The sequence below is a fragment of the Alligator mississippiensis genome, chromosome 2 (genome assembly GCF_030867095.1).
Source record: "Alligator mississippiensis isolate rAllMis1 chromosome 2, rAllMis1, whole genome shotgun sequence".
NCBI classification, from domain to species: Eukaryota; Metazoa; Chordata; order Crocodylia; family Alligatoridae; genus Alligator; species Alligator mississippiensis.
Genome location: NC_081825.1, coordinates 148,097,762 through 148,122,763, shown reverse-complemented (window position 1 = coordinate 148,122,763; position 25,002 = coordinate 148,097,762). Strand labels below are relative to the sequence as shown.

The 25,002-nt window shown below is 47.9% G+C and overlaps 1 protein-coding gene across 3 annotated transcripts in view; it reads right to left on the bottom strand.

Annotated features, from left to right (window-relative positions):
• CDS1 (CDP-diacylglycerol synthase 1) overlaps positions 1 to 25,002 on the bottom strand; it is a 124,368-nt gene that overhangs the window by 77,145 nt on the left and 22,221 nt on the right. Inside the window, exon 1 of one of the 3 annotated variants that reach the window (XM_019479337.2) lies at positions 9,808 to 13,554. The exons of 1 other annotated variant lie outside the window; for it this stretch is intronic. In XM_019479337.2, the coding sequence (XP_019334882.1) occupies positions 9,808 to 10,263 (456 nt within the window). In that variant the 5' untranslated portion in view covers positions 10,264 to 13,554. Of the gene's footprint in view, positions 1 to 9,807; positions 13,555 to 25,002 lie in introns of those variants that run through there. One more of the 3 variants, XM_019479332.2, reaches the window with a different exon arrangement.

The following is a 25,002-nucleotide window of genomic DNA, read 5'->3' as shown; positions in this document are numbered from 1 at the left end:
TTGTCTTCCCTTGCCATATCTCTCCTCTCCACCTTCTCAAAAGACAGGGAGAAGGTGAGAGGGAAATGAGCAAAAGCACTCCCAGGGCAGCCCTGGGTAATCTCTTCAGCTACCTCTAGGCCTCTGCAGAATCAAGTGTATTCAAAGAAAGCATCATTGTGGGAGAACACTTAATTTCATCCAAATTCAAGAAATTTCTTTGCATTTCAAGTTAGAGCACTGGATAATTCCTGCCAGGGGCTCTAAACTAGGTATTGGTATGCCCTCATCAGATGGGTCTCAGCTACCTCAGGGAGTCACCCTAATAGGGAGCTGCTAATCAGCCAAGGCCAGGGTTTCAAAAAGCACTCTGCTCCCTACAGAGAGGCCAGAAGTGTTATGCAGCAGATGACTAACCCCAGACATATTATTGACGTGCCTGGAGAATAGACCAACCAATCTGAAATACGGGCGCTGACCAGCATTGTGCCCAGCCTGGGAAGCTATTGCACTCCCACCCCTGGCCAGCTGTAAACTGGTCCCCCGGTCCCAGGTCCATGCCCTGAAATCAAGCAGGAGCAAGTACAAATCAAATTTTTTTGTTTTTCATCTTTATTTTTTCTCACAATAAAGCTAAAACAGTATACATTATTTTTGTTTTACTTGACAATGCCAGTGGTAGTCAACTGGTGAATACTTTTTTTTTTTTACGGTACAGCCATTGCTAGCAAACACAATACAGTAGGATAGAACACCAATTTACAATATGCTGCCAAGGTCCCTTGAGTAATCCCTTGATATGATATGGATAGATGGATGGAGGGCTGCTTAGTGGGAGGGCAAGAGGCTGATTACTGGCCCTTCCTGGTTACTGTTGACCATGTGACTTGTATGGAGTTATGGCATTGCTGGAAAGTTGCAGGGTGGACTGTTATTAGACGGAGGAAGCTCAAACGCTTGGCCAGTGCTAGTGTGCAGCCAGAATTTCTTGCAAGAAAGAAGACTAAACAACCCCACCCACCCCCAGCAGCAAGCATAGGCCTCCTAGGGTCTTTAGCAACTCTATAAAGACTTTAGCAATGCATTACAACAAAGACAGGCAATTGTTTCAGGGGAAGGGCCACTTACCCAGTTCTGGCAAGCTGTTGAGGGCCGCCTGGGTAGCCCCACCCCCTGGTGACCATCTTGGGACCAATATCTCAGGGCCAGTGCCGGTGGGGCCCAGAGCTGGGTGCAGGCTGGCAGGGGTCTGTGGAGCCAGGTTGGGCTGCAGCAGCAGGGAGAGGGGGGAGCTGGCCCAGCTCCATAGAGCCCCTGCTGGCTGGGACCCTGTACTACTGCTGCCCTACTCTAGGCCCTGCTGGCACTGGCCCCAGGACACTGGTGTGGGCCCTGTGCACCTGCTCACTCCCAGTGCCCCCCCAGCCCCACAATAAAGGCGGGGGGGGGGGGGGGCAGCATACAGCCCCAACCCCCTGCTCCACAGCAGGGAAGGAGTTGGTGCTGAGCATGGGGAAAAGCGACCTTTCCTCCGCTCCATGGCCAGCGCTCCCTGCTGCAACCGCTCACAGCCTGCACAGGGCTGTCCTGATCAGGCACAGCCTGTAGCAAAGGGCATCGGCTATAGGGTGGGCGAGAGGCCACTTCCCGTGCTCAGCACCAGCTTATAACCCACCCCCACAGCCAGCCTGGGCCACGCACCGGCTCTGGGCTCACCTGTGGCACTGAGCACAGCAGCAATAGCTGCAGCCCCCCTGCTTGCCACACTGGGCAGTGCTTGCCATTGCCACCTCTGGGCTTCCCAGTGCATGAGCTCCGGGCAGGCAGCAGCAGCCAACACTGCCTGACATGGCAAGTGGGGGGGGGGCCACAGCTGCCGCCGCCGCCATATGTAGCCCCATGGGTGAGCTTGGAGCCAGCGAAGGGCCCAGGTTGGCAGACAGGGTGGGTTACAAGATGGTGCTAAGCACAGGAAAAGTGGCTCCTCACCTGCTTTGTGGCCAGTGCCCCACACTGCAGCCACTCACAGCCCATGTGGGCTGCCTGTGCCTGATCAGGAAAGCCCTGCATGGGCTGTAAGCAACTGCATCAGGGAGTCCTGGCTACAGGGTGGAGGATGGGCTGCTTTTCCCAGGGCCCCTTCCCTGCCCTCCCCCCTTACCCGAGTTTCCAGCGCCGGTGCACCCACATGGTCCAAAGCCAGAAGCCCCTGCTGAGGCTTCTGGCTGGGGGGATGGGCCCTGCTGTTGCGGGAGCCCGCCGGGCTTCCCCTGGGTTCTACTGCCCCTGGTTCCTGTCATTTTTGACAGGAAGCAAAAACAGATAAATATTAATTTTCTAAATTTTTTAGGGACCCCTGTGGGCTGGATAGAATGCCCTCGTGGGCCACATCCGGCCTGCGGGCCATATTTTGCCCATCCCTCCATTACAATGTTCCCCACCAGAAGCCGGTTTGGTGGATGGGTGGATTGGGGAGGGAAGGAGGGAGGCAGGCAGCCTGCACCCCTTCCTGGTTACTGAACATGTCCCAGCAGGAAAATGGCTGGGTAAAGGGCGGGGGGGCAGGCATGGTCCCAAAGGGGCCCCCTCAGGTGGGGATGCATGGCCCAACTCAGCTGACTGGCTGAGTAAGGCCATGCTAATATCTGTTACATAGTAACTTTTGAACTTTTCCTGGCCACAAAGGTTAGGGAGGGAGGCAGACTGGCAGGCAGGTGCTGTTTTACAATATTTTATATTGTAAAAGGTGCTGGGGAGGAAAATCCCCACTTCTGTTATACTACTTTCTGTTATCCTTATTGACTTAAAATCTTTCTTCCTTCCGCAAGTCAGAGAAGAAATTCAAGGAGACAGAAGCCTCAAGGAGACAGAGTGGTGGCTGGGTGTCAGAAGACATGTACCCCAGTCCAAATTCACTGGGACATGGCCAGTAACCAGGAGGAGGACAAGAAGACTATGAAATGGGCCTGAAGACTTGTTTTCTGTCTTTGTCCCAGTCAGAAGAAAACAACTCTTACCATGCTCGAGCTAATGCTCGAGCCAAAGCCATTGAAGAAAACAGGATGGCTTGACCAGCAACCAAGAAGAAAGCCTCTGCATTTGTGGACAGCAAACATCCTCCAATTATAATTTCATAATACGCTCATTAGCAAACAGGGCCAGCAACCAGGAGGAGGGCTAGAATAATATGAAATGGATCTGCAAAACTTGTGCAACTCTTACCATACTCGAGCTGATGCTTGGGCCAAAGCCTGCGAAGAAAGCCTCCGCAATTCAAGTAGTACACAGAAGAGAAATCTCAGCAGTACTTGTGGCCAGCAACCAGGAGGAGGGAGAGAATAACATGAAATGGACCTGCAGAACTTGTGCAATATTCAAGGAGACAGAAGAGAAGCCCTAGAAATACTAGTGGCCATAAACAATTCAAACATTACAATGTGTAAAGGCAATTCATAATTCTTAATAATGTACGTATTTACTTTAGTATGCATTCATTACGCATTTCTTTACATGCTTACTTACAGCAACAATTGCCTGATAGTAGGCTAGTGAGGGGACTGTCACTTAATGAACGTAAGTCCCCCCAATGATACGCTTTATACTGTGTAGTGTCTATTGCAAAATAGCCTCCGCTGCATTCGTGGCCTGGCCAGCAACCTATGAGGAGGGCGAGAAGAAAGTCTTGCCCTCCTCCTGGCACAACACCAGGCTCAGAATTCAGTACTTTTCCCCAAGACTGAAGGCCCAGCCATGGGAATAGAGGGACCTAGGGACAAGCTTGCCCCTTATTATGGCCAGTAAGCAGGAGGTGGGCATTCCTGCCCCCCCCGCCCCCCCGCCATGGGGAAAGAGGCAGGGAAGGCACATAGTTTCATAGTTTCTAGGGTCAGAAGGGACCTAAACAGATCATCAAGTCCGACCCCCAGCCCTGGGCAGGAAAGAGTGCTGGGATCATAATACCCCACCCAGCTATCTATCCAACGTCCTCTTGAAGAACCCCAAGGTAGGGGAGAGCACCTCCTCCCTTGGGAGCCCATTCCAGAGCCTGGAAGCCCTAACTGTAAAGTAATGCCTCCTGATATCAAGCCTGAACCTGCTCTCAATCAATTTGTGGTCATTATTCCTTGTCATCTCAGGTGGTGCCCAGGGGAACAGAGCCTCACCTATTTTCTGCTGGTCCCCTCTGGTGAGTTTATGGATGGCCACCAGATCCCCTCTGTCTTCTCTTGTGGAGGATGAATAGATTCAGGTCCTTTAGTCTATCTTTGTAGGGCCTTGCCTGTTGTCCCCTGACCATGAGAGTGGCCCTCCTCTGGACCCTCTCAAGCTTAGCCACATTCTTCTTGAAGTGCGGCACCCAGAACTGGACACAGTACTCCAATTGCAGCCTCACCAGCGCTGCATAAAGGGGAAGGATCACCTCCCTGGACCTGCTTGTGATATATCTGTAGATGCACGACAACGTGTGGTTAGCCTTACTGACTTCTTCCTCGCATTGGTGGCTCGTGTCCATCTTGGAGTCAACAATGACTCCAAGATCTTTCAGCCACTGTACTGTTGAGAAGGGTGTTCCCTAGCCTTTAGGTATGTTGCAGGTTCCTTCTCCCTAGATGAAGCACCTTGCACTTGTCAATATTGAATTCCATTCTATTCTTATCCGCCTACCTCTGCAACCTGTCTAGGTCTAGTTGGATTCTGTCCCTCCCCTCCAGTGTGCCCACTTCTCCCCACATCTTTATGTCATCAGCGAATTTGGACAGCGTGCTTTCCATGCCCACCTCCAAGTCACTGATAAAGATGTTGAACAGCACAGCCCTGAGGACCAAGCCCTGGGGAACTCCACTGCCCACATCCCTCCAGGTGGAAAATGACCCATCCACCACCACTCTCTGGCTGCGACAATCGAGTCAATTTGCCACCCATCTGACTGTGTAGGCATCAGTGCCTCAGTTACCTAGTTTTTTTTTTATGAGAATGGGGTGAGAAACAGTGTCAAAGGCCTTCTTGAAGTCCAGGTGGATGACATCCACCTCAATGCCCACATCCAAGGACTTTGTGACCTAGTCAGAAAAAGAAACAAAGTTAGTCAAGCAGGATCTGCCTGCAATGAACCCATGTTGGTTGCCCCTGAGCATTACCTCCCATGCTGGGCCCCCGCAGATGTGTTCCTTGATAATTTACTCAAACTTCTTCCTAAGGACCGAGGTGAGACTAACTGGCCTATAGTTACCCGGATCCTCCTTTCTCCCCTTCTTGTAAATGGGGATCATGTTGGCCTTTTTCCAGTCCTCTGGGACATGGCCCAAGCACCACAAGCGCTCATACAGCCATGCCAGGGGCCCTGCTATTACTTCCGCCAATTCCCTCAGTACCCTCAGTTGAAGAGCATCCAAACCTGCTGATTTATACATGTCCAGCCCCTCCAAGAGTTCCCTAACTAGATCGTCCATGACCCTAGGCATGGTGTCGTGTCCCCTGAGCCTGTCCATAATCCTAGCAGGGAAGTTGTCCCAGTCCCTGCTCAGAAATATGGAGGCAAAGAACTCACTGAAGAGATCAGCTTTTTCCTTTGCTGCAATCACCAGATTGCCAAGCCTGTCCTGTAGGGGCCCCACATTGCCTGGTACCTTCTTCTTATTCCCTATATATTTGAAAAAGGACTTTTTGTTATCCTTCATTTTGGTTGCCAGCCCTAGTTCCATCTGTGCCTTGACCTTCCTAACCACCTCCCTGCAATTATGAGCGACGGAAGTGAAATCCTCCTTGGCGATTGCCCCTTGGTTTCACTGATTGTATGCCACCTTTTTTGCCCTGGATGCCTTTACTGAGCCAAGGGGGCTTTTTCATAGAATCATAGAAGTAGGGTCGGAAGGGACCTTGTAGATCTTCAAGTCCGACCCCCTGCCTGGGCAGGAGGGAAACTGGGCTCAAGTGACCCCAGCCAGGTAGGCATCGAGCCGCTTCTTAAAGACCCCCAGGGTAGGAGCCAGCACCACTTCCCTTGGAAGTTGGTTCCAGATCCTAGCCGCCCTAACTGTGAAGTAGTTCCTACGGATGTCTAATCTAAACCTACTCTCCAACAACTTGTGGCCGTTATTCCTTGTTATCCTGGGGGGTGCTAGGGGAAACAAGGTCTCCCCCAAACCCTTCTGGTCCCCCCTAGTGAGTTTATAGACGGTCACAAGGTCCCCCCTCAGCTTTCTCTTGTGAAGGCTGAACAGGTTCAGGTCCTGTAGCTTCTTATTGTAGGGTCTGCCCTGCTGTCCCTGGATCATGCAGGTTGCCCTCCTCTGGACCCTCTCAATGTTGTCCACATCCCTCTTGAAGTGCGGTGCCCAAAACTGGACACAGGACTCCAGCTGCGGCCTGACCAGTGTCGCGTAGAGGGGAAGGATCACCTCCTTGGCCCTACTTGAGATACACCTGTGGGTCCGGTTAGCCCTGCTGACTGTGACCTCGCATTGTCGGCCCATGTTCATCTTGGAGTCAGTGATGACTCCAAGATCCCTTTCTGCCTCTGCGCTCTCAAGAAGGGAGTTTCCCATCTTATAAGTGTGCTGCCGGTTACTACTGCCCCCTTTGGTTTGTGTTGGGACTGACTCCTTCTGACCTCGAAGGATTGGTTCCTTAAGGAACAACCACCTGTCCTGGGCTCCCCTCTCATTGAAGCTCTGAGTGCCCAATGTTTTACTAATCCCTTAGCTCATTGAAGTTGGCCCTCCTGAAGTCAAGAACTTTTGCCTTACTGCTTGTTTTCACATAATCACCTGCATTTATGCTCACTATCTGCTTTCTCATCATAAGGAATTGAACTGTAATTATAAGTCTATATAACATAAGTGTATTATATATTGGCTATATATATATGGTGGAGGCCCAGGATGTGTGTGTTGGGTGCCCAGGATGTGTGCTATGTGTGCTGCAAAAGCCAGTTGAGGGGGAAGGGGTGGTGATAAGGCAGATCTACCTGCTTTGAAATGCTGGGATAAGGAATTGACCATTAATAAATAATCATTAATATTACTATTACTACAAACTCTTATTAATATATTACTATTGGAACTAAAGTATTATTGACTCCTATTATTAGGATTACCTGTTATAATATTATAAGTCTATATAAGTCAGGATGAAAGTCAACTATAATTATAATGCATAATAGTTCAGTTGTTGATAGAATCCTGAAGGAAGTATTGTCATCCTCTTCATCTTCTCTTTCTGCCTCTTGTCACACCAACAGGGATTGATCAGCCTGTGGCCAGCAGTGGAAGGGGATCTAAAAACCAGAGGGAGGGAGGATAGAAAGAACATAGGAATTTGTACTGGTGCCTTTTGTGCACCTCGCGTACCTTCCTTCACACCCATAAAATTCCAGGAGGCCCGTTTACAATAAATTTGAACTAACCAGAGATGACCCTATCAGGATGCTGGGCAGTGGCGTGTGGTGGGTGGGGTGGCCGCCCTGGGTGCAGACACAAAGGGGGCACCATTGGCAGGTGCCTGGGGGCACCACCAGTCCATGCCACTCACCCCCTCTCCTCCCCACCGCTGCAGAAGGCAGCTTGTCTGGGGCACATGGGAGTGAGGGCAGCAGCACCCTGGGCTTGGCGACCCATGGTAGGCGACTGGTGCAGGGCCTTGGGCAAATAAGCACCCCTGTGCAGAACTGATCCTGCGTGCTGCTGCCGTGGCGGGGGGTGGGGAGGGAGGAGAGGGGAGTTGGCAAGCATGTGGATGCAAGGCCGGCGGCAACGCTGAGGAGTCACCCCGTCTGCTCCGCCTGTCTCTGCAGGGCCCCCAAAGTACTGTGCCCAGGTTGGTTGCTTCTATTTGTGCCCCCCTAGCGATGACCCTGCCACCCTCAGGGGACAGACAAGTGTCAGGTGTCACTTACCAAAGGTGGTGTGTAGCACATTGCCATGTCCTCTTTTGAGTTGCAGAGGTGCAGGCATCAAATAGCACTCGAAGCTTCATTGCACTCCACATGATAAGCCTGAAATCTTCTCGAACCCTGGATTCGCATTGCTGTGCCCCCCAGGGGCAAGTTTCGTGACTGGGATGAGTCCTTCTTTGCCCCCACTGTGCTGTTGTCCCTCACCTGCCTCAAACCTCCATTACTGATACAGCGAACATACACCCCAACCTCTGCTCCCCCAATTTATAGTCCTTCAGTGGGGCAAGCCCTTCCCACCAGCAGCCTCGTTTTGGTGTGGAAAAAAAAACCAACAGACAGTCTGGTGCTGGGCTGGAAAAGAGCGCAAAAAGAAGGTGGAAAAGTTTGCAAAATCCCTGGGTTTGTGTGCAAGCAAAGCAAGTCTTAAACCCGATGCTGCCCCCACAACCACAGCCTTGCTTTGGTGTTCCAAAATAAAGGAGACAGTGCCTAGCACTTGCCTGGAAAAGAGCATGAAAAGAATACTTAAAGAGCACATTTTCAAAGTTTCCATCTAAGGAAAATGCAAAGGTTGTGAAGGGTGAGCCAAAGAGCCTGGAAAGGCATGAGCCCCTGTGGGTGACTTTGCAAAGTGGCTGGTGGCTTGCCAAAAAGCAAGCCAGGCTGCTGGGGGGGTGACACCATTTCCCTTCTCCCTACTAAGGGAGGTGAAATCAGAAGCAGTATGGCCTCAAAAATAACTTTGAAGAGTGAGTGCTGCCTTTGCAAAATGCTGGTGTGCAGGGCAGCTCTTGTGTGTTGCAACCCACCCAGGCAGCCCCTGTTTACCTCTGGAGCCCCGCTGTGTACCTGTGCAAGACAGACTGCCAACCCTTCCCCACTGACACCATGCAACAAGTGGCAGGAAAAATGAACAGAGAAATGAACCCAAACAATGAACGAAATCCACCTTTGTAACCAAGCAGTGTAAGGGTAGATATGGAGGCAGACACAGGAAGCCAGGAAACCATGAGGTTTTACTGTTTGCAACACACTATTATAAGCATTTACTTGTGCTTCTTTGCCTTCATCCCACAGCCATCCTGTGACCCCACTGAGTTAAGGGGAACAGGCTCAGCTGTAATTCTCCATTCAGGTTTTCCTGCAGAGGCAAGCCAAGTGGACCAACTTTTCCCTTTTGGGTGTGGTACCCATTTATTTATGAGGTAGTTCTGCACACTCTGAAAGACATCATTGAAATTGTCCTGTGACCTCTGTAATTCAACATGGGACTCATTGGCCATATCTTTCAAATTCCACACGGTGTCTCACTTCCTTGAGGATGGCATCATCCTTACGCAGTGACTCGAGGAGTTTGTCCTGCCAGGCATCTGCGCATGCCACTCTGGCTAGTGAGGACTACGCCAAAACCTCGAGTGCAGTTTCACAGGACCATCTCTGCTTGCTGTGAAAATCTCTGCAGCGCTCTGTTGTATTGCTAGCAGGGGGCCCATGGCCTGGGGGTGGCCAAACAGCCATGGGTCATGGTGGCCGATAAACAGAGAAAAAAGCAGTGGTTGCCTTCCCCCCAAGAGGAGGGAAGTATATACCCCCACCCCCACCATGCAGTGCACAAAATGCTGGCAGGCACCAAAACAGACCCCACAACAGTGGGGTACCACTCATACTGCCTAAAACTTACAAGTACCCACTTTGGAAACAGGCCCACAGTTGCCACTGCCCATGCTAGCTGCAAAAAATTAATAAAACAAATAATTAGTTCGGCATCTGTTACATTACAAGCTAGCAAACCCATTATGCACCACCACCGAAAGAACATGGCAACCCACCTACAGCAACACATTAATTTCTCCCCTTCCTTCCTGGGCCCCCAAACCCAGCATGAACCCAGGAATGGCCTGGCAGTAGCAAGAGGCATGCTACAAGCTACTTACCAGGTCCAGCATGTTCTTGGGTCTTGGTAGCGGTAGATGATGTACCAGCAACATGGGTTTCTTCCTGACCCTCCATCTCCTCTGCTTTATCATCTGTGCTACTCCGTGGAACAGAGGGGCTAAGTGGCAATAAGTGTATGGTGACCGACAGTTCTTCCTGCCATTCATGGTCATCAGGGAGCGGTCTGCGTAGAGCTGAGACATGCTCATGGTTTCACCCTCAGGAGGGGCTGCTGCTACCTCCTCCTGCCCAAACCCAGTGCTGAAAGTCTCCATACCTGGGTTGTCACCCGCATCCTTGGAGAGAATGATGGACAGCTTATCATAGAAGGGAGCAATTGTGCGACTGGCCCCATAACAAGAGTTCGCATCTTTGGTTCGGTAAAACTCTGATCTTAGGGACTTCATCTTGCACCAGACCTGGGTCCAGTCACAATTGTGGCCTCGCACCTGCATGCCTTTTGCGAACTCAACATAAACAGGCTTATTCTTTCTACTTTCCAGCCTGTCTATGAGCCTTTGCTCCGACCAAATGTTGATCAAGTCCTCCAGTTCTTCTCGGGTTCAGTTGGGTTCACGGGCATTTGGAGGTATCAGCCTCCTGGGCCGTCAGCTCCATACTGCTGACCTTGGCTTTCCAAGACATGGCGAACCAGTTCATGGTCAACAGCACAAGCAATTTGTGAAAGGGGGCTAGCAGATTTTGGGAGAAGCGGTGCCTTTATACTCTGGCTGTGCTTGCATGACGGTCTGGGAAAGTTTCAAGGACTGTAAAGTCATTACCTGTATGTATCAAAGCACCCAAAGGTGAAGAAGCACCAAGTTTACCAACAAAGACCTGGTGATGGGGTAAATAAGGCCATTGTATTTTGGGATGGCTCCTCAATGGCCCGGAATGTTGCAAAAAAGCAATACCTACCTGCCTGCTTCTGCAAAATAATTTTATTGCAGAAGCACAGCCTGTTTTCCCTGAAGCGGCAAAAGTTTTGAACAGCCTAACAGGAGATACGCTCAAGGAGAGGATGGTCAAGCAGTGCTTGTGAGATTGTCTGGCAGGATATATTGCTGACAACAGCACCTAGGAGTGCTTTGTTCTCTCTCTTGGTTATGTTAAAATAAATTCATTTACACTTTAAATCTGTGTCTGTATACAAGGGCTTGAGGTGTTGCAGACAGGGGGCAGAGGGAAGGATGGTCAGGGCAGAGGGGAGGAAATGTAGACTGGGCTATGGGTTTGCTGCTTCCAGACTGTCAGTGGTTTGGGGGAGGGGGGCATTATGCACCATCACCTACATCTGAAGAGCACCCCCCACCCCACCATGGTGGCAAGAAGATTAACTATAGCTCTTGGCAGGCTAGGCGGGTGGGGGACCGAGCCAAACAGCAACCCACATTTTCAAAAACATTTATAAAACATTTCACAACACACCTCCAAAAGCTGTATGTTGCACTACACAGATTGACAGCGGAACCTGGGCAGGGAATGGGAGGGTTCCAATGGGAGCCCCCACTGGAAACTGTATGAAGATCAATGAGCTTAGAAATGCTGGGAAATGTAGTCCAAAAACCACCAGAACAAAAAAAAAAAAAAAAAAAGTTGAAGAGCTCGCCATCTCGGTGCCACCACCAACCTCAATCAACAGCAACCGCCAATCAACAGGGTGGCAACAAACACCCAGCCGCTACTCTAAACCCTGAACATTTTATGATATCATAGCAGTTACATAGTAAATAAAAGAAAAAGCACATATATTTGTATACGGCAGGATGGGAAAGGAAAGGAATGGGAGGGGAGGATTCATATGGCTTGTCTTTGGAATGGGAATTGCAATGGGGTCTTTGGGATTGCATACTAATGGAGAGACAAGACCAACAAGTGACAAGGTTTTTGGGGTGACTGTGCCCAGGTGAGACTGCCAGTGAGAGGCCGGGGGTGGGGACAGGAAAGGCCAGTTTACATGTACCTCCTGCTGTAATACATTGAAAGACATTACGGGGGGTAGATTGGTATTTGACTCCCCTTACTGAAATCTTCAGGGAATGACACAGGAGACTTAACTCACTTAAAAGCATTGTGTTGTGTGAACACGAATGCTGTGTTGTGCAAACACAAACATGCTGCACAAAAGAAGCGCTAGGTTAAAATCTTCAGGCACTCGACATTAATGCCCGTGTCATCTACACATGGCCTAAATCTTCACACTCTAGGCTCAATCTATACCCATAAATTTCTCTCATATCTATATAGAGGACACTTGGGTCACTCAGGTCACAACCGAAAACTGGCTTCTGAAAAGAGATGATGAGAGCTCATTTATACTGCCTCTGTGGCAAACTGCCACTGAAAAGCACCCCTTTCCACTTGCTTCTGCTTCATACATACTAATGCCTAGAAATTAGGCAGCGTAGCCAGTTTAGCTCAGCACTGAGCACACCACCTTTGGTGTGCCTCCCGGAAGGCACTCAGGACCAAGCCAAACCAAATGCTGCCAAATTTTCAAGCTTTGGTGCATACCCATGGAACAGCAGGAAGTGGGCATGGCATGTTTCTCAGACCTGCCAGGCTTGCTAAGGACACCATGTAGACTTGTCCTAAGAAAGTGATTTTTTTCCCCAGAAGAAAACTATTAGGGTGACAGCATTTAAATCTTGAGGAGCATTGGATCTGCAGCTGAATAAAAGGCTATGACCTGTGGCCTAGCAAGCTGCTAACTTCAAGGCAGAATGGTATGTTAAAAGTTACCTAGGCAAACATGCCAAGATGCCTAGGCAAGCATTTTCCTAACAATATAGTAATGTTGTAAGATATATAGTTCATTGTGTAAGAAGAACAGGATGCAGACCACCAGCTATCATTAGAAGATAAAGCAGATTTTGCTTATGAATGCTTATGCTAAGCCAGCCATTTGCTTATGCTAAGTAGCCATCTTAACTGTGTCAACCATTTTCAAGCGAGTCTGTGTAAGTCTGTATGCTGTGAATGAGATGAAGTCTTAGGAATGTGGAGATGGTACAAATGGGACTGAAAAACAGACCGGAATGTGAAAGACAACATGTAACTGGTAACAGAATCCAAGATAAACATATGTGTAAGGTGAATGGTGATTGGTAAATAAGCCTCCAGAAGCTTTTAGGCTTTGGTCAAAGTCTGCCCAAGTGAACAAAAGAAGCAGCGGTCAGGGTCTTAGACATACACTCATAGCAAAAAGACATGTATATAAGTGAAATAAGACAATTCCATGCTAATGAAACAAACAGCAAACAGAGGCGGAGCTTAAAATGGGAAGGACTAAAGGTGGAACAAAGAAGGGACAGAGGTGGGGTAAATGTTAATGAGCATAAACCAAGGTGTATGAATATGGAAAAAACAAATGTGCATGGCAGCTCCCTGGTTTGTTGGAAGTTTATCCAAAGCTGTCTCCATTTTGAATAAAGCACACGAGCAATGTGTCCAAGTGATGCGTGATGGCATTGATTCATTGTCTACCTAGTAGTTGGGCATCGCATGGAGTCGAGGTCTAACAAAAACAATAGTCACAAGGGCTTATTTTATACCAGGGGTGCTCAACCCCTAGCTTACAGGCCAAATCCAGCCCTGGCCCCAATGCAGGGCCACACAGGGATCTCCTCACAAAGTGATAAATACTCACAAAGATATCCAGCTGCCAGGGCTACAGACCTGGGGTCACAGTCCCCTGCCCCTGCTCCTCCTTGCTGCAGGCTCCCTGCCACCATGTGCACCCCCGGGGGCAGGGGAACTCACACCCCCACCCCCAGATCTGTATGCAGGCCAGGTGCAGGCTGTGGGCTCCGGCTCCCACCCTGCTTCCCTCCCCCAGGGCCTCCACAGCCTGACAGGCACGACCCAATGCGCAGGGAGCATCAGGGACACACAGGGATCTCCTCACTGCTGCTAGCTCCACACTGCCCTGGCAGCCTCCTGCACATACCTCTGCTTTGAGGGGTGCGCAGCTTCTCCAAGCAGCAAAGCCGCTCCCTGCTGCACTGAGTGCTGCCCACCACGCTGCAGAGACCCTGGGGGAGGGAAGCAAGGCAGCAGATAACAGCAGGAATGCGCAGAGAAGCTGCTCACTCTGCGAGCTCCACGCTGCCGTGGTGACGCACCTCCTGCACATGGGGCTGTGCCCCTCAAAGCAGCAGCACGCACAGAGGGCGCATCACCAGGGCAACACAGAGCTCACAGAGATGAGGAAATCCCTGTGTGGCCTGGCTGCTTCCTGTCGTGCTGGGGCATGCTCACTGGCCTACGGAGGCCCAGAGGAGGGAAGCAGAGCAGGAACCTGAGCCTGCAGCCTGTGCCTTCCCATGTACAGATCTGGGGATCACAGGTCCCCCCTGCATCCCAGGAGTGCATGTGGCAGCAGGGGGGTGGCCCTCCCCCTTGGCCCCATCCTGCTCCCCGCAGGGCCCCGGCTGCCACATGGGGGCCCTGCAGCTGCATATTCTGGCCCTGGGCCCCAAGACCTGTCTGGCTGGACAGCATGTAGTGAGCATGTTTGTTATTACCCTGAAATAGAATAGTTTTCTGATAGCATACTGTTAGGTTAACAATAATTTAGATTATTAAGAAGTATTAGCTTTACAGCTGAATACAAGGCATAGCCTGTGGCCTAGCAATGCAGCTGACCACAAGGCAGAATGATAGCTAAGCCTTTGCTCGTGTCAAGTAATCATTTTAACTGTGTTAAGCATTTTCTGAGTACAATGCAGCAAGTGGATCTGTGTCTGTGTGCTGGAAAATCAGCTACAGCAAGAAGCAAGATAAGACAAAGAAGCCATTGTTCTAAGTACAGTGATCGTGTCCTTAAGAAGTATTTACTACTGTGCAAGTTTTTGCTAACCTATCGTAATGTTACTGTTACTTAACTTGTAGCTTTTAGAAAGTGCTAGTTCAGCTTAATAGAAATATGCTGTTCTGAAGATCTGTGAAGCACCACCCAAGTATTGCTTTTTGTTAACCCTGTAGTCTTGTTTTGTTGTAAAAAGTATAAAAGATCGCCCCACCCTTTAGGGGAGGCCATTTTGCCTTTTGCTGGCTTTATGGTCTTTGCTCAAGCAAATAAACGGCTGTCAATTCTTTACCTGCGTTGTCTGGTCCCTATGCAGCTAGACAATGAACTCCAGGGAGTTTTCTCCCACCACAATTTGGCACCCCAGATGGGACCCGTCTAGCTTGGAGCCTTTGGAGACCTCCACCTCCTGACACCCCAGCGCACACCAGGTGAGTTCACCTATTTGGGTCAGTCTCGGGAGGTGGACGGTTCCCTCAGGACCAATAAGGCAGGATCCTCAAATCAGGTAAAGGAATGGTACCGGCAAGTACCTCAGGTCAGGTATGTTTTTGGTTTCTATCTGGTTTCTGGTTTAACCTCTACAGGTCTCTGGAAGCAGTCTTTGAGGGTATCCGTCTGCCACTTTAAAAGCTGTTAGAGCGGCAGCCTGGCCGAAAGGCGAAAGACACGGATATAAGGTAGAAATGCTGTTATAACGGCCAATGACTAGGGTCTTGGACTCAAGACGCCCCTCGTCACGGAGAAAGCCAGTGGGGTCCGAGAACACCGGTTGTTGTATGTGGACGAAACAGCTTCTAGGCAGGAAGAACTTAGGGAAATAAGACTGCTTGTACTAGGATATAATCATGGGTTCTGGCCTAGGATATTCACCCCTTGATTATATGATCAGGAATTGGAAACATTTGGAGGGACGGGCAGAACTGTCCAAGTCTTGTATGGCAAAACTCTGTTTAATTAATTAGACGTCTTATACGTCTCAGTTAGATTTGGGAAGACAATGGCCAGAAAATGGATAATTTGACCTAAATCGCCCGGCTGCCTTACGAAAGATCTTGGAGGACCTCTGCCTCGACCTAATGAATTATTGGTATTTATAAGACAATGTTGCTAGTAAACCTTTAGTCACCCTGACCCCTGTACCTTTCCCGAATTTGTTAGCTCCCCTTCAATGTCCAAAACCTTCTGCACCACCTTCATATTCAGATGATGATTATAAACCCATGCCCAGACCCCCTATCCCACCTGATCTGTTCATTCCCGTGCTGGCAGGGGACTCAGGAAATCATGGGGAGGCATCACCCCGACTGCCTCCCAGCGACCACCCAAGTCCTGAGCCTGTAGATGGTTCAAGGCATCCCTTTCCAGACTCAACTTCCCCAAACACCGATCCGACTCCCATAGCTAATCATACCCGACAATGAGTACCTGCCCCTAGCCTTCTGGCTCCCCTAAGAGAATACCCTGTGCCTGGTGAGGGTGGAGAAGTTATCAGCCACTGGAAACACGCTCCGTTCTCCACCACCGACCTCTTAAACTGGCAAGAAAACACCCCAGGCTCAGAGATGATCCCGAAGTAGTTCTAAGGCGCTTCAAAACCATTTTCATGACTCACAACCCCTCCTGGTCAGATGTCATGCAGCTTCTCAAAAGCCTCTTAACCTCAGATGAGAAGACCCAAGTACTATGGCACGCTGACCAATTTCTAGCCAATCAGCAGCATCAAAACCACTACATGCCTAATGGCGTACCTAGGCAAGATCCAAATTAGAATTACAACTAGGAAGAGGGACAGAATGCAATACGTATGCTAAGAAGGACTAAAAAAAGGCAGGAGATAAAACTACAAACTGGTCCAAAGTGACAGTTACTGTTCAGGGTCCAGAAGAACACCCTTCAGACTACTTTGAAAGACTCTGTAAAGCTATACGCCAGTATGGAAACATGGACCCCGAGACACCTGCCACTTTGCCTGTGTTAAGACTTGTATTCATAAGTCAGGCTAGTGAAGATATTAGAAAGAAGCTCCAACATGACACTGAAGGTGTTAAAAGTAAATCCATGGCAGAAATCTTAGCCATTGCTACTAAAACTTTTAATGGAAAGGAAGAACCAGTCTTTTGAGATCTTAAAGCCGCCCGCAGCTTACTTCTCTGCACAATTAGATCCAGTGGCAAAGTGGGGAGTAGGCTGGCTTCGCGCAGTGGCAGCAGCTGCAACAATAGTTGAGAAAGCCCAGGAATTAGTCCTCGGATACCCCCTTATCCTAAAGGCTCCACACGCAGTAGCCCTCCTCCTCCTCCAGAAAAATACTCAACATTTTTCTCATCAGAGAATGAACAAGTATGAAACCACACTTTTAATGGCTATAAACCTGGTCATAGAGAGATACAATACCCTGAATCCGGCTACTCTATTACCTCTACCCAGCAACGGGGAACTAGACTCCCACGATTGCCTTCAAGTTGCAGTATTTTCAAACAAACCCGGGGCAGATCTTAGTGACTTACCCTTAAACAACCCTGACTTGATTTTTTTGTAGATGGCTCTTCAAAAATAGTCAACAGAGTTAGAAGAACGGGTTATGCAGTAGTAACTCCATTTGAAGTGCTTGAAGCTGAACCACTGCCTGAGCAGTTCGGCGCAGTAGCAGACTGTGGCTTCCAGCTTGTGCCGTGCCCTGGTCCCTCACCAGGCTGCTTTTGTTTTTTCTCAGAGTGAAATGCCAAAAGTTTTTGCACGTGTACTATGAGACAGGGAAGAGTAGAACTGTTTGTTTCTCGAGAGCTATATGGCATGTTAGGCATGATGTGTATTACTGCGAAAGTGTTTGTCACGGTGCGAAGTTCTGAATGTCCTGGAATGGTTTCTCTTTAGTGAGATTAATGTTTGTTTGTTTTTTCTTTCTGTACCTGATCTTTCATGAAATAAAGTAGTTAAAAAAGGATAGAATATGGCAATTGCCGGACGGAAGGATAGTGCTACCTAAAGCAGCCCTTAAACCTTATCTACAACAACTTCACCAAAGCAAGCATTTAAGTTGCAAAAAACTTGCTGCTATCACTAATAGGCTGTTCTACGCACCCGGAGTCTACCAGGAAGCAAAAAGACTTTTAGAACACTGCAGTATATGCAAAAAGTTTAATATCAAAGGAGAAAACTAAAGCTCAGCCCTTATGAGCCGCTGTTTGGACACCCTGTTCCCCAACATTTCCCCTTACTACCGGCTCACACTTCTCTTTTAGGCAATGAAGGACTCACCTCTTATATTTTATCTCTACAGTCTCAGTTAAAATCTCTCCATAGGTATGCTGCTTTAAGCCAAACTTTACCTGCCGATGTTCTAGCACATCGCATCCAGCCTAGAGACTGGGTGTATGTAAAAACTTGGAAACGGTCTCCCCTTGAACCTAAGTGGCAAGGACCATATCAAGTCCTCCTCACCTCCCACACTGCCGTAAAAGTAGCAGAAAAGAACAACTAGATTCATTATACTCGTACAAAGAAGACAGAAGTTTCACCAGAGCTCAGGATCGGCTCCAACGCAAGCTTCCCTGACCTGGAAAAGAGGAAGCCAGAAGACGACGACTGTGGACTTCGTGGGAGCACTGCACGCCCACCTGACCGCGACAAGGGTGAGCCAGAAGCAGACGAAAAAATAAAAACAAACACCTCCTGGACCTGCAGCCCATTAGATAATATAAAACTCAAACTAACCAAAGTCCACTAATGAACTGTCACCCTTTTGGGGTCCTGCCCAGCCCAGAGAACACCAAACTCCAAGTACTGCATCCTCTAGACACTTTTGGATCATCCAAAACCGAGCACTTTGAAACTGTAACATGCCCCAGAAGAACAGTTATTAGAACTGCAGGCTTGTTTATACTGTTTGTGCTGATTTTTGTTATAATATGGTTTTTATAACTATGTTATTTCTAATCTTTCTCTTTGCTGGAGAAATAAGTCTTTTACAGGGGTCAGCTATAGCTGCCAGGTGCTGCAGATGTGCTAATCCTGGTGCCCGAGGTTTTCCTGTCTGGATAAGCGATTCAATCGAACTCTCTGATACAGACGGGAAGGTCAACACTGCCCGTTGGTATCCTCCCTCACATTGCTGTAGTTCAGCAGAAGTTCGGGTATTTACTTATGGAACAGAATATTGTGTAAAGCCTAGCCACCCAGTTTTCAGACAATTTGCAGAGTCTCCTCAGGCTAAGACTACTCTTAAACCTACTGTTGCCCATATCTCTGATAATAATATGTACCTCCAATACGTTGAGAGAGCCGCTATAGCAAGAAAACCAAAGTAACTGTTGGGTGTGCAGTCATTTTCTTCTCCACACCCAAGGAGGAATTCCCATGACTCCCATCCCCTGGGGCCCCATCGAGTCGCTTTTAAATCCCATAACCAAGCTTGGGACCAAAGTCAGCAGGAGTTCCTTTTAGTAAAGCCTGTTGTTAAAGATTGGTGTTTTTATGTAAACTGTTCAGTATCAAACTGCATCAATTTAGGCACCAGCATATATCACCACTATTTTACTAGTTCAATTGGAGGAGACTGGCGTAATAATGATTCAGCAACTCCTACCTGTTGCAGCTCTTACAATGATTTCTACAGCGGCAAAAATTTTACCAAGGGCACTAATCCTATCTGCACCCCCATCTCCTCTTTAAATATAAATACCTTTAAATACCTTAAATATCTTTAAATACCTTGTGGTATTGTTTGTACACTGATACCTCCCGGGGACAATGCTTCTTCAATGGAACTGCAAATCCTTCCTTTAAATCAAAGGGTGAGCGCGGAGTGCTATAACTAGGAAACGGGGGCCGAATACCTCCTAAGTATTCAAACCTCGCTGCTTTAAAAGGACAATACTGCGTCTGTGGCTCCCACGCCTACCATAAAATCCCTGCCAAAGGAAAAGGTATCTGCTATCCGGCAATGCTAAAACCCTCTACGTCCTTCGCCACGCACCTTCCATGGGGCAGGTGGCAAAACAAGAGGGATTTGCAAGAAAGCCGTGATATAGTAGATAAATATCAAAAAACTCCGCTTACCAAAGGAGTATTAGTTGGGTGTTCTTTAGCAGGTATACTCCCGGGAATAGGCACTGTGTGTCTTAGAAGATTTACATTATGCCTCCAAGCTGTGATAGAAATCATGGCTCACGAATTCAGTGAAGGTCACAAGGAACTCTCGAAGGCCGTTGCTGCCTTGGCTGACACCCAAGAAGAACTCCGACAAATAGTAATTCAAAACCGTATAGCCCTTGATTTTCTCCTTGCTGCTCAAGGGGGAGCTTGTGCTGTTATCAGACCAGAATGTTGTGTATGAGTTAACAGCTCTTTTACCATAGTACAAACCCACCTCAATGATGCAGCTGTCCATATCCAAAAAGCCGAAGATGTAGCTAAAATCCCCAAAGATGCATCTCTTAGCTGGCTTACTAACTTATCTTCCCTTACAGAATGGCTTAGACCTTTTGTATTAAGCATAATCGGAATTGTTATAACTGTAATCTGCCTATTGTGCTGTTTTCAGTGTTTATGCTCTCTAAGACAACAGTTTATGCAAAGGCAAGTAAAAATGTATGGTCAGTTTGTACAAATATCCAGCATCAATCATCAAAACCTAACCCCACAAGAAGCTGAATACCTCAAAGTGTGTTCCAAAATTCCCTCTGGAAAATTGGAACAAAGGGGGGATTGTAGTGAGCATGTTTGTTATTACCCTGAAATAGAATAGTTTTCTGATAGCATACTGTTAGGTTAACAATAATTTAGATTATTAAGAAGTATTAGCTTTACAGCTGAATACAAGGCATGGCCTGTGGCCTAGCAATGCAGCTGACCACAAGGCAGAATGATAGCTAAGCCTTTGCTCGTGTCAAGTAATCATTTTAACTGTGTTAAGCATTTTCTGAGTACAATGCAGCAAGTGGATCTGTGTCTGTGTGCTGGAAAATCAGCTACAGCAAGAAGCAAGATAAGACAAAGAAGCCATTGTTCTCAGTACATTGATCGTGTCCTTAAGAAGTATCTACTACTATGCAAGTTTTTGCTAACCTATCGTAATGTTACTGTTACTTAACTTGTAGCTTTTAGAAAGTGCTAGTTCAGCTTAATAGAAATATGCTGTTCTGAAGATCTGTGAAGCACCACCCAAGTATTGCTTTTTGTTAACCCTGTAGTCTTGCTTTGTTGTAAAAAGTATAAAAGATCGCCCCACCCTTTAGGGGGGGCCATTTTGCCTTTTGCTGGCTTTATGGTCTTTGCTCGAGCAAATAAACAGTTGTCAATTCTTTACCCACGTTGTCTGGTCCCTATGCAGCTAGACAATGAACTACAGGGAGTTTTCTCCCACCACAGCAGCCCCAGCCCTGCCCAGCTCCTTCCCTACAGGGCCCTAAATCTCCCTCTCCCCCCATCGCACATACCTGCTGGAGCTGCTCTGCAGGCTGCCTTGGGCCATGTGCATGTACCTGCACATGTCTCTTCCCCCACCCCCCCCACCTTCTCCTGCTTCCTTCCAGCTCCTTGCAGGTTGGAGCTCTGCCAGCCTGCAGGAAGCTCATTGCAAGATCTGCGGGGTTCTCAGGTAAAAATGAGAAGTCCGCATTAGCCTCAAAAATTTTTTTTCAATATTTTTGCAAAAAAAGTCTAACTTCATTATGACAGAGCTTTGTTCTCAGAGGATTTGTTAACCAAGGTATTACTGTACACATAATCATAGAAAATTAGGGTTGGAAGGGGCCTTAGGAAGTCATCTAGTCCAACCCCCTACTCAAAGCAGGACCATCCCCCACTAATTCATTCCAGCCAGGGCTTTGGTCAAGCTAGGCTTTAAAAACCTCCAAGGATGGAATACGTAGATGATATGTACTGTATTTGTAAAAACAAAAACTAATGCAGATCTTAGTTATATTTCAGTTGTGCCTAGCAGCTCAGAAACTAAGCAGCAAGAAGAAGGGTGAAAAAGTATATAAACATTAGAGTGATCAAACTAGTATGCGTCTTCAAACAATTGTATTTTTTTTTCTTAAGGCTGTAACCTGAATGAGTTTTTATTTTACTTTTTCTTTTTATAAATAAGACTAATGCTCAGTGCTCCATCAGTATACTAGATGGAACCCACATTCCTGTTCTTTACACCCAGCACCAAACCTTGAATTCATAAATGGAAGGAAACTTTTCCCTGCAAGGCCCTGTTGATTATCATAGCGCATTTACCTACATGAAACAGGATAATTTGGGAAAGGTTCATGATTCTGGGATCTTTAGGAACTTGAACCATTTTTTCTTTAATGAAGAGACAGCATGCTCTCACAGACATTACTGTGGACATTAGGAGGGACATTCTCCCTCATTCCAAGAGATGTTTCTTGTTCTCTACTGCCGTGGATGACAAAAGCTCTTAGCTGCACAGCTTATAGAAAAGAATTATTACCTAAGCAGCTATAGTACAACAGAAATAGCATGGTTTGGTCATATGCCACCTCCATGAATACATTAAAGCCTGCTAAACAATGCCTGCCTCAGTTTAAACTGTGTGCTGCATATTACCTGCAGCAGGAAGAAAGAGAGCTCAGGAAGAACTAAAGGACCAGAGCAAATGTTTTGAAGTTTTGGGGGTACTACACAGGACCAGCAAGGCCCCTCCCCAAAATGACACCTGCCAGGGTATGTGATCAGAAATGTCTTCTATTCTTATTTCAAAAATAGGGGCTGATTTGAGTGCATGGCGAGGTGGGAGGTCATTATGCTTTGTGTAATATTTCAGAGTTTGCAAATATCACTGATTATTTCGGGAACTAGTTTAAGAATAAGACTGTGCTTTCCCTACATGGATCTGCTTTACTCAAGTTTTGTTTAATTTTATAAATTAGACTAAGCTTGATTTGGGAACGATGTTCTTTTTATTGGCAATTCTTTTTTTTCTGTTTACTTTAAAATGAATATTTACAGTACTGCTATCTTACTGAGTTCAGTGGGAAATGGCATAGATAGAAGTTTCTATTTTTAGGCCCAGAATGTCTTGGTACTACTTTAAGTCTAAGGAAAATGAACTTCTCAGATAATCTTTAGTAAATAGCTTTTAATGCAGAGTTAGAATTTCTATATAGTCATAGCAAAAATGAGACAACTACATCATCTTAACAAAATACAGTTAAATACTAGCAGTTCAAGCAGTGAATAGATGAGTGGAGTCCAATAGGGAACCAGAATGCACTTCAGGAGAGAAAACCTCAATTTCAAAGTAATACCCTTTTTAATCTTCATTGCTTAATAGGAAAAAAAGTGTCTATCATTGTGTATCATAAAGAAAAAAAAGATGCATTTGAAGACAACAAATATACTTAAACATCTCCTGTATTTTTTTGGTTAATTTTTAATTTATCAAGGACATCTAAAATGAAGGAAACTTTCCTTCCTTCATCATAAACGCTAATATTCTTGTCTCTACAACTTCATAACTAGATCTTTTATTCAATTTAAGCCAAGGGTGCTCAATCCCTCAACCCAATGGACCAGATCTGGCCCATGGTGCTATGTCATCTGGTCCAGAGATCCCCATGGATCTAGTAATTTAGTGGTGGAGGAGTAATGGCACCACCTCCCTACTGCTAACTTTCCAGACCCATGAGAAGCCCCTGACTGGGCATGTTGGTTGGGCACTGGATTCCAGCACATGGAGCTGGATAAGGGGGGTGCCAGGCCCCAGGGCCCCAATCCTAGCACAAAGGAGGGTGTGGGCGTGGGAGGGGGTAGTGCCAGCCCCCCTGGGACCCAATCCCAGTGTGAGGGTGTGATGCCAGGCCCCAGGGTGTAGGCCCACCTCATACCATTCATCTGGCCTACGGAACCAAAAGGCTGAGCACCACTCACTTATACTGTTTAGCATCATTTAAACACATACCTCCACTGTACGTACTCTATAAAGGACTTCTTCATACAACCTTTTTGGACAACACCTTATGTAGCTTTTATTACAAAATAAAAATTGAGTAGACTGAATAAAACTATTCTTTGTTTTCCTAAAAATGCATGTAAACACTGAGAAACTGTACAAAAACAAAAGCAAAGTTATGCAACTAGTACAACAATTTGGCCTATCAGTTTACACAACTGTTTAAAGCTCAAAGCCATTTCTCATGAATGACGGATCATGTTTTCCAACTGAGGTCTGGAGATTTCTTGGGCACCTTAAGAGATTTCTTGGGCACTCTGCCTCCCTGCCATTTTTCACTGGGTCCCAGGTTGCTGTAAAGTTCTGCTCAGTCAACCTGGTCATGGAGCAAGCCTTCACTTCCAGCTCTGAGTGGGCTCTTGGCTTTCTCTCCCAGCCCTGAGAGCCTACCTCTACTTCTGAGCCCTGATGCCTGGCTTCTAGGAAGCAGCCAAACATCATCTCTTTGGCTATTGCTCCCCCTCCCCCATATGATTTACCAGATGCTGCACTGTTGGTAAACACAGGGCTCTCATGGGTCTGTTCTAACTAGGTAGAGATCCTGAATAATGCAAGAAAAAAAAAAAAAGCAGATATTGTTTTTTGCTCAGCTTCTATGACAAAGACAATGATGTTTACCTTACTTCCTACATAATTTAGAACAAACCCTCTATAAGCTCCTAGAGCAGGGAGTGGCAACCCCCAGGACACATGCCGAGCATGGCACGCAAGGCCATTTTGCTTGGCACACCACCACCAGCCCCACCTCAGGGTAGCTGCTGCCAGCGACGTAGCCTGGGCTGCTCCCAGCGGGCAGCTGGGGAGCTGCAAGCCCCGCTGCAAGCACCCCAGGCTCCGTGGTTGGCAGCAGCTACCCAGAGCCGGGGCTGGGTGCAGCAGGCAGAATGCAAACAGCTGTGCCGGGCTCCAGCATCATCTCTGTACTGTCTCACCTTGGAGTGGGTGGTGGGAGGGGTCTGAGGCAGTGCAACCCCAGTCTTTCTCCCACTCCCAGCACAGAGCTGATGACTGGGCTCTGGACCCCAGAGAAGCTGCTTGTAGACAGGCTGGGCTCTGGGAAGCTGCAGCAAGCAGGCTGCAAACAGCTGCGCCAGGCTCCGCAGCTCTGGCATCAGCTCTGTGCTGGTGGTGACTGTGTGCGCACCTCAGAGCAGACAGTGGGAGGGCTGTGCTGCCTCAGGGCCAGGGCCCTATCCCCGCTGTCCGGTCCAAGGTGCACATGCAGTAACCGGTCAGAGATCACTCTGCCGACATGGCCCTGGGCCCAGCTTGCTGCCTGCTCCGGCTCCAGCATGAAGTGTGTTCCAGGGTGGGGTGGGGCGGGGTGGGGCATCCCATGGCGAGACAAGGTGGGGGCAGATTTATTTCTGAGGCAACACGTGAAAGGGACCCACGCAAGTCCGAGGCAGGAGG